Source organism: Myotis davidii, unplaced genomic scaffold (genome assembly GCF_000327345.1).
Source record: "Myotis davidii unplaced genomic scaffold, ASM32734v1 scaffold34, whole genome shotgun sequence".
Taxonomy (NCBI): Eukaryota; Metazoa; Chordata; class Mammalia; order Chiroptera; family Vespertilionidae; genus Myotis; species Myotis davidii.
Window position 1 is genome coordinate 35,591 of NW_006285778.1, and position 9,790 is coordinate 45,380.

The window sequence follows — 9,790 nt, forward strand, 5'->3', positions numbered from 1 at the left end:
TATTACCTTAAAATTTTTTCAAGCTCTTTTTTTTTCTCTCTTTCTGGCACATTAATTACATCTTTATTGGATTATTTTGAAATTGACCCACAGATCTCTGTTTCTATTAATTTTTCCTTATTCTTTATTCTTTCTATTCTGATTCCTTACTTTCTATTGACCTGTTTACAAGGTTGCTGATTCTTTTTTCTATTTCTGGCCAGCTACTGAGTCTATGTAGTGAATTTTTCATATGAGTTATTGTACTTTTAATTCTCGTATTTTATTTGGTACTTTTTTATAGTTTACATTCTGGCACTCCATGCCAAGCTTTCCATTACTTCTTTGAAACATTTAGAACAAATACTTGGAAGCCTTTTGGGACAAAATACAACATTGTGGCCCACTAATTACTTAGTTACTCTGACTATCTTTTTCTGAATATGGGTCATTTTCTCCCTCCTTTATTTTTGTTTTGTTTTCTTTGCATGTTCAGTCATTTTTGCTAAAAACTTGGGCTTTGTGAATACTTATTTATAGTAATTCAAAATCAGTTATATCTATTCTTCTAATGATTATTGTGTGTTTTTCTAGCAGATGATTCACTTAGTTGGATTCACGCTTCATATTCTGCCCTACTGTGTCCCCCATCCCCACCCTCAATTTCCACTTCAGCAGCTCATATATTTGCTTAGTTTTTTAAACTCCAGCTACTGCTTTTTACCCTGGCCCCCTAAGGAGAGGTAGGTTTTCCTTCTCCTCATGTTCTTTAGCTCTCAGACAAGGAGTTGATGAGTGCTTATACATAGCTTTGGGGGCTTACTTTCTGCTGTTTTCTTTTTCCCAGGGTTTTACCCTTAAACTATCCTACTGTTTAGTCAGCCTCAATTTCTAATGCCTGCGCCTGTAAGACTTAAGTTTTATTCTCTTTGAGCTATCAGCAAGTTGTGGAATGCTGGTAATAAAAAATACAGAAATCTCAATCTCTTTAGGAGCACTTTTATTTTTTAAAACTCTATTCTGATATCTTTCTGTCTGCTTTTCCTAAGCCCTCTGTGATCTCTCCAACAATTGCTTAATTTAACTCAACCTGGAGTTCTGGCAGAGTTTAGACTCAGAATTTAGGTCTTATCTGTTCTATAGTTCTCTTGCTTTAAGAATTTATCCCTAATTCTCCAGCTCATCTGCCATCCAGTTCTGTTCTATACCACCTTTGAGGAAGTACTCTGTGATTTTCTACCTTAACAGCTATGTGATTTGGGGTACAATACTTCATTCAAAAAAGCCACAAACTTAACAGTCTTACCCATTGTAGGTGCTGTCTTTTAAGGATATTTCTGCTTGTTTTGGTTGCCTTTCAGTGCTATTAGTTGGTTATTATATATTGTATTCAGATTTTATCATTATTACTAGAGGCCTGGTGCACAGATTTGTGCACTGGTGGGGTCCCTCAGCCTGGCCTGCACCCTCTCACAGTCTGGGACCACTCTGGGGATGTAGCAGTACACAAAGCCGCAGATGGCTGGGAAGGAGCCCAAGCCAGGCTGGGAGCCACTCCCACTCATCCCAGCCCTGTGGCACCTGCTGCTGTGGAGGCAGGAGGCTCGTGCTGCCGCAGCTGCACTCACCAGCCTTGAGTCCAGCTTCTGGCTGAGCTGCGCTCCTGCTGTGGGAGTGCACTGACCACCAGGGGGCAGCTCCTGCATTGAGCATCTGCCCCTGGTGGTCAGTGCATGTCATAGCTATCAGTTGACTGATCATTTGGTCATTCAGTCATTCAGTCACTTAGGCTTTTATATCTAGAGATTAGAGGCCTGGTGCACAGATTTGTGCAATAGTGGGGTCCCTCAGCCTGGTCTGCGGGATCGGGCCAAAAAAGGCTCTCCAACATCCCCTGAGGGGTCCTGGATTGCAAAGCGGTGCAGGCCAGACCCAGGGACCACACCAGTGCATGATTGGGGCTGGAGGGGACTGCAGGAGGGGTCCAGGGTGTGTCCAGCCCATCTCACACAGTCCTGATCAGACGATCAGGGCCAGCCAGCCAGGGAGGGACCTCAAGAGGTTGGCCGGCTGGGGAGGGACTGCAGGAGGGCTCCAAGGTGTGTCCGGCCCCTCTTGCCCAGTCCCAATTGAGGCCGTCTCACCCAGTCCCGATGGGGGGCTGATTAGGGCCAGCCGGCCAGAGTGAGACTTCAGGAGGTTGTCTGGCCGGGAAGGACTGCAGGAGGGTTCCAAAGCGTGTCTGGCCTTTCTCGCCCAATCCTGACCAGCCAGACCGCAGCAGCAAGCTAACCTACCAGTTGGAGCATCTGCCCCCAGGTGGTCAGTGTGCGTCACAGCGATTGGTCAAATGGTTGAACTGTCTTTTATTATATAGGATCTGAGGTATTGTTTTCCTGGCCAATTCACTGTATGATCACTTCATGCCAAAACTCACTTCCATGCATTTTAAAACCATATTCTTCTTGCACATTACAGTAATCTTGAAGGGGGAGAAATTAACCTCCTAATTGGATGCTGAGAAAATTGTTCTGCTGTTATGACATATTGCATCTTGTACAACTTCTGTTGTACTACTTGTAATACCTTGCAGGTTTGTGTTTACACGTACTTTCTTGAACGTATATGTTACAAGTTTTGAGGCTGTAACTTCTTGTAAGCAGGGATATTGTTTTGTATGTCTTCTTTTTAATATGTTTTTATTGATTTTTAGAGAGAGAGGAAGGGAAATAGATAGATAGAAACATCAGTGAGAGAGAAACATCACCAATCAGCTGCCTCCTGCATGCCCCCTATTGGGGATAAAGCCCGCAACCCAGGCATGTGCCCTGGCCAGGAATCAAACCTGTGTCCTATTGGTTCATGGGTCAATGCTCAACCACTGAGCCACACTGGCTGAGCTGTTTTGTATGTCTTGGCATCCCAGTGAATGAATGCAGCTTTAGGATACAAAGTGACTTCACAGTAAATAGTTTAAAATGAGTTATTAAATAAATTTGGTGGCAGGTACTTAAACTTTGATTTTGTTTTCCTCACAATGTAAATCACAAAAATGACAGGCTTTCTTTACAAGTTTTCTTATGAATGCCACAAAGAAACAGGATCAAAGCTAGTGCCTAATATCTAGTCAACTTGTTGTGAACACAGTTTCTATCCATTGCAGGGATTAGTGTCATTCAAGGATGTGACTGTGGACTTCACACAGGAGGAATGGCAGCACCTGGATCCTGCTCAGAAGACTCTATACATGGATGTGATGTTGGAAAACTATTGTCACCTCATTTCTGTGGGTAAGAAAACCTTTCTGACACTTTCAGTAGCATGTATTTTCTTTCATAGTGCCTAAAGTATGTGTGATCTTGAATTTCAGGGATAACAGGTGATGATTCCTTTGTGGTTAACAGAAAGAATGATTATATCTTTCACTTGCACAGTACAAGGTGTTAAGTTTACTGTTACACAAAGGTGTATCTTAATATGCAGTATTGGAAATGCAGTATTAAAAAAAACCTTACTAGTTTTTTCAAGTATATTGAACCTTAAGCAACTTAATCCAAATCTTTCCTTATCAGGGTGTCACATGGCCAAGCCTGATGTGATCCTGAAGTTGGAACGAGGAGAAGAGCCATGGACATCATTGACAGGTCAGACCTGCTTAGGTGAGTTTCTGACTCTAAAACAGATGAAACTAGTGGAATATAAACGTTTAAATGGTTATGAAGTTGGTGATAAGATATCTATCACTTGTTACTTATTATTGTTTTTTATATGAAATTGAAATGCTTATTCAAGGATTAACATAATAAGTCTTAATCTGGTCTTTTCAAATTTATTTCTCTCTTGGAAACTCTTCCTAATTTCCACTTAATCTAGTCTACTAACTTTTCTCCAACAATGTAGGATTTGTCATATCTGTGTTTTTCATTGTATTGTATTCTCAGTTTCACAAATTGTGTATCTTATGGTTCAGTCATGAGATTTCTTCTCCACGAATTATTGCTTGACTACTCATCATATCCACTGTTGTGTTTTTTTCTGTTAATTCCCTTGCTACTTACGAATTATAACATATATAGTAGTTGGATATGATTAGATAGTGTAATATCTGATTGTACATGGTTTATGCTTAAGAATCCTTTCCCTCAAAGATAAGATCCCTTGTTTCAGTCTTTGCTGTAGGTATTTAGTACTTGCTTCATGAACTTTTTGTGGAGCTATACAGGGGAGATATCTTGTTTCCCTCATTCAGAAAGCATGTACTTATAAGTTCCTTTCAGGATATATCTGTTTAGGCCATTGCAGTATACATTCTGAATAAAATGTTTTGTTTCTACCAAACACTACCTATGACACATAAAATCAATGTAAACTTTTTATGGCTGAGATTTGTTAGATATAGGAACAACCCTTAAAACTTGCTTGAATATGAAGAGTGATTCTAAGGGGTTTAAAGTTTTGTTTACAGAATAAATTCCTTGTATGTTAGTATTGATGGTAATGGACTCAAGGCATAAAAATATTTGTGAGCCTAGGTTTAGCATTGCCCCACTAGATTTGGATGATTGCAAAGTAACAGAAGTCAAATATAGTTCTAAACTTATAAGAGAAATGAAGGTGAAAGTTAAAGAACAATCTAGAACCAGAATGAACAATCTCATCTGGATTTGGGAATGTTACTGTAAATTGGGGAAATCGAACAGTCTTTCTTTAAACCTGAAAAAATAAGTCAGCAATTAAAAAGAGGAGTAGTTATAATTGATGGTCATGAGAGTTTTTTTTTAACAATTCTGAAAGAATTGGTAGTAACAGCAATCTGAATACACCAGTGAGTATAACCCTAGTCAGTTTTAAATTTCCTGTTGTGTTCTCTTTGTTTCTTTTTTTTTTTTTCAGAAGAGAAAATGATTCCCAGCTATATGGAGAATTAGACCTAGACTATAGGGATAGTTTTTCTAAACACTAGGAAATTAATTGATGCTTAGAATCATTAATTAACTATTGATAGCTACAAGGACAGGGGTGGTAGAACAACTGGAAGTGTTTTACCTTGCAATCCAAAAGTGATAATTAAAAGTATAGGCTCTGATCTGTGTCCTCCCAAAGTAATCCTTTCTCTAATATTTTCCCTGAATAAGCTTTTCTACTAATCTTGTCCATCCTACTTAAAGCTTAATGCCCTTGATAGTTTCACTTTATTGCCTATGAATCTACCTATCAAAACATCAATCCCTCTTCCACTATTTTTGTCTTCTCTTCACTGCTTCTTATGTTCAGTCAACTTTATGTATGATGTTCTGGTGTAAAGTGGAAAAGTTATTAGCATTCATTGCTTATTTTTTTATTCTTTTCCACACTGAAGCAGATGTTTCATTTAGCTTTTGTGTCCCATGCAGTGAGTAATTTGTCTGAAGTCTTCTTTTGCCTCACATAATAGATCCTAGTTCAATTCCTTTTCATAGCAAATGTGTGAACATTCACAAGTTATTATTATATTCTTTTCTAGAAAAAAAATGGAAAGCTGAAGACTTTATAGTGAAGTTCAAGGAACACCAACATAAGTATTCTAGATCAGTTGTATTCATCAGTCACAAAAAACTGATTAAGGAGAACAATAATGTGTATGACAACACACTTGCTTTAAGCAAAAACCCTATAAATTCAAAAAATCTAATTCCTGAATATAACCATTATGGAAAGATTTTTAAAAATGTATCAGAATTAATCATCAATAATATAAGTCCTGCAAGAAAGAGGCATAGTGAGTATGATGGATATGAGAAGTCACTCTTTAGTGCTAAATCAGAGACAGCTCACTATGGAGTCAAATCCCATAATCAAAATGGTAGGGCTATCAGTCATAATGAAGTTCGGATGCAGTATCGTAAGATGGAAACTCCAGCACAGTCATTTGGATATAATGACTGCGAGAAATTATTACTTAAAAAAGGAAGCTTATTTACATATCAGAGAACATACATAAAAGAAAACACATCTGAATATAATAAAAGGAGAAGAGCAACCAATATTGAAAAAAAACATATTTGCACTGAATGTGGAAAGTCCTTCTGCAGGAAGTCAGTATTGATTCTGCATCAGGGAATTCACACAGAGGAAAAACCCTATCAATGTCATGAGTGTGGAAGTTCATTTAGAAGGAAGTCATATCTCACTGATCATCAGAGAACACACACAGGAGAGAAACCCTTTGTTTGTAATGAATGTGGTAAGTCCTTTCGTCTAAAGACAGCCCTCACTGATCATCAGAGAACACATACAGGGGAGAAATCATATGAATGTCTACAGTGTAGGAATGCCTTCAGATTGAAGTCACATCTCATCCGTCATCAGAGAACTCATACAGGAGAGAAACCATATGAGTGTAATGACTGTGGGAAGTCTTTCCGCCAGAAGACAACACTCTCTCTACATCAGAGAATTCATACAGGAGAGAAGCCTTATATTTGTGTAGAATGTGGGAAGTCCTTTCACCAGAAGGCAAACCTTACTGTACATCAGAGAACTCATACAGGGGAAAAGCCGTATATTTGTAATGAATGTGGGAAATCCTTTTCCCAGAAGACAACTCTTGCTCTTCATGAGAAAACTCATAATAAGGAGAAACCCTATATTTGTAATGAATGTGGAAAGTCCTTCCGCCAGAAGACAACCCTTGTATCACATCAGAGAACACATACTGGGGAAAAATCTTATGAATGCCCTCACTGTGGGAAGGCCTTTAGAATGAAATCATACCTCATTGATCATCACAGAACTCACACGGGAGAGAAACCATATGAATGTAATGAATGTGGAAAATCCTTTAGTCAGAAGACAAATCTCAATCTACACCAGAGAATCCATACAGGGGAAAAACCCTATGTTTGTAATGAATGTGGGAAGTCCTTTCGCCAGAAAGCAACCCTCACTGTACATCACAAAATACATACAGGTCAGAAATCCTATGAATGTTCTCAGTGTGGGAAAGCCTTTAGCAGGAAGTCCTATCTCATTCATCATCAAAGAACTCATACAGGAGAGAAACCATACAAGTGCAATGAATGTGAAAAGTGCTTCCGCCAGAAGACAAATCTCATTGTACATCAGAGAACTCACACAGGGGAGAAACCGTATATTTGTAATGAGTGTGGTAAGTCCTTTAGTTATAAGAGAAACCTCATTGTCCATCAGAGAACTCACAAGGGAGAAAAAATGGACATGCAATAAAATGTGATTTCTTTGGGAAGCCTTCCTTCCCAAGTTATTGTAAAACTTTAGTTTTTAAAAGCATGCTAATAAGGTCATTTTAATCACAGATGTTATTAATTTAAAGTACCATACAGCATAACTTTTTACTGCTTACTAGCATAAAAATTGGTATGATCATTGTCACTAAACTCTATCAGCAGTGAATCTAATTTTTGTTTTTAAGTTCTGATGACTCAATTTACTTTTTTAAAAACTTATACAGGGAGAGGCAAGATTTTTAAATGGCCAAAAGCATTAGTCTTCATGACAGAAATGAAATATGAACTATTTTTCTCATTGCATTCGGTGAAAAAAACACACATAGTTATTATGTCCCCAAAGATTATCACTTCCCTGGCTTACAACAGCATGAAGTACTTTTTGCATGTTTTTACATATTTTTATCATACATCATGAATTCTTTTGTGTCTTTTCACTCAACATTCTGAAGATTCATACATTGTGTGGCAGTTGTGTTTTCATATTTATTTTGTATAGTATTCCACTTTAAAAAGAGCCTGCTATTTATCCTCTTGACGATTATTTGTATTTTTTATAATTTTGTGTTATAATTAAGTTACTACTATAAGTATTCTTGTATATTTCTTTGTGCGTGTATGTATGTATTTCTGTTGATTTTATATTAAGACTGGAATTATTCCATCCAAGGGAATATGTAAGCTTTTTCAGTTTATGATAGATACTGCCAAACATCTCAGACCTTTCTCAACTTTGGAAAGTGACAGCTCTGATTGTAATCAATGTGGAGAAAGGTCTTTAGTAATCATTCAACTGGAGAATTCCTATTAAATCAAATCCTTATGATATCATACTTGTGAGAATGTTGTTAATCATGAATATATGAATGTCATTAATGTAGAAAGATCTTTCGTTGTGGCTGAATCCTTACACAATGCTATTGGAGGGAATCCTATAGTTGTCATGATTAAAGGGGTAATTTTAGGCATAGTTTACACCTAATTCAATATCAAAGAGTTCATTCTAGAGACAGGGAGGTTAAGAAGGAACATAGGTGAGTAAAATTTGGGAGTATAGTTGTTATAGTAGACACAGTTACAGGAAATATGTATAAGTACGGCTATATATAATATAATATGCCTATATAAAATAAGCTTTTTATAGCTTGATTTATCTTGCAGAACATGTTGGTCTCTGGAAATTCCAAATGAAAACTCACTGAAGAGGTTTTGATGTTTGAAAATTCGAAATCTGCTAAGACAGTAGTATCTATACATCTCTGTGAAAACAGTAAGCTCAGCAGCAACTTGAATTGTGTTACTAAATGCCCTTCTTGAGGAGGTTAATTTTAACCTATTTTACTTCATACAATTATTGTGTGTAATAAAATTTTGTAGAAATTAAAATAACCATGAAGTTTTTTTCTCAAATGGGTAGAACTGTAAACCAGATCTAAGTAAGCAGGAACATGGTTGATAGCTTAATTATCTGGCAAAAATAAAAATGTTTAACAAGCCCTCTGGCCTATAGGTTAACAATAGCCAGTGGGTAGTAAATGGAATCATGCTTAAGAGTACAGACAAGATGAACATATAAAATAACTACAAGTAGTTAAGATTACAGGTCCTATATTCAGAACTATGAAAACCTAGGAATTATTCATTTAAATAAATCTATTTGTAGGTGAATGGTACTATCAATGGTAACTAACAAAAGAATTGTATTCATGAGCAGGGGTGCAAGTCTTCCTCTGTTTTCTGGGTATGTAGTAAGTGGGAGGCATGATCTAATTGCATCTGTTTGTTCTAGCCTCGACCCATGAAAGGTATTGGAAATGTGTGAGTCAAATTTTCTTGGACAGTCTACTCTTCCTTGTTTTTGATACTTTATTTTTATAGGTAGGACATTATATTCATGTTTTGTAGGTCTTGTGTATGAGGTACTAGAAAGTATGGTGTACTAATGGACAGTTTTTAAATGACTCAACTTAAAGGTACAGTTATAGACTGACAGATGATTAGGCTTTTTTCTTACCTAAGAGAACTGTTAATATAGGAAGTTATAAAATTATTTGTATAGTTATCACTGGGTATCTCTTCATATTTAGGCTGTTACATAGCATATTTATCTCTCCATATCTTGGCTATTTCCCAAGATCTTAATTTTTACTCTCCTATCATAGTCGCTATACCCACCAAAATATATAGCACTTTCAGGAAGGAAAGAGATGGGGTATTATTAGAAGAAACACATTGCTAATATATTCATTCAAATAAAAAATGTTTAAAACTCAAGCCAGTCACATTCTAGGGCAGATAGTAAATATCCTAAACTTACTTTTACATTTTATATTTCCATTATTTCCCAAATTCTATATTAAACTATCCTCATGCAAATCTGAAACATTATATATATAATCTCAGTTGGCTGAAGGGGAGAGGAGCAATGAAAAGACCATAAAGAGTTATCCTAGCTCTAGCTGGTTGTAAGTGAAGAACTTCGATATTTGGCTGAAGGGATTTCTAAAGAAAATGTTAGCTCAGTGGATAGAGCATCAGCCTGCAGACTGAAGTGTGCTGGGTTTGAT

General features: G+C 36.9%; 1 protein-coding gene across 1 annotated transcript; it reads left to right on the forward strand.

Moving 5' to 3' along the window:
- Positions 1–3,128: 3,128 nt before the first annotated feature.
- On the forward strand, positions 3,129–7,956 carry ZNF567 (zinc finger protein 567). The gene is made up of 3 exons (XM_006756436.2): positions 3,129–3,269; positions 3,552–3,638; positions 5,483–7,956. Exons 1-3 carry the CDS (start codon positions 3,227–3,229, stop codon positions 7,201–7,203), a joined length of 1,851 nt encoding a protein of 616 aa, XP_006756499.1. The 5' UTR covers positions 3,129–3,226; the 3' UTR covers positions 7,204–7,956.
- The last annotated feature ends 1,834 nt before the right edge of the window (positions 7,957–9,790 follow it).

What these genes read in the sequence shown, in the direction of transcription:
- ZNF567 (XM_006756436.2), top strand. Translation starts at nt 3,227, where the DNA reads ATGGATGTGATGTTGGAAAACTATTGTCACCTCATTTCTGTGG. An exon ending in TTGTCACCTCATTTCTGTGG is followed by an intron (nt 3,270 to 3,551) that starts GTAAGAAAACCT and finishes TTTCCTTATCAG; the next exon opens with GGTGTCACATGGCCAAGCCT. An exon ending in GACAGGTCAGACCTGCTTAG is followed by an intron (nt 3,639 to 5,482) that starts GTGAGTTTCTGA and finishes ATTCTTTTCTAG; the next exon opens with AAAAAAAATGGAAAGCTGAA.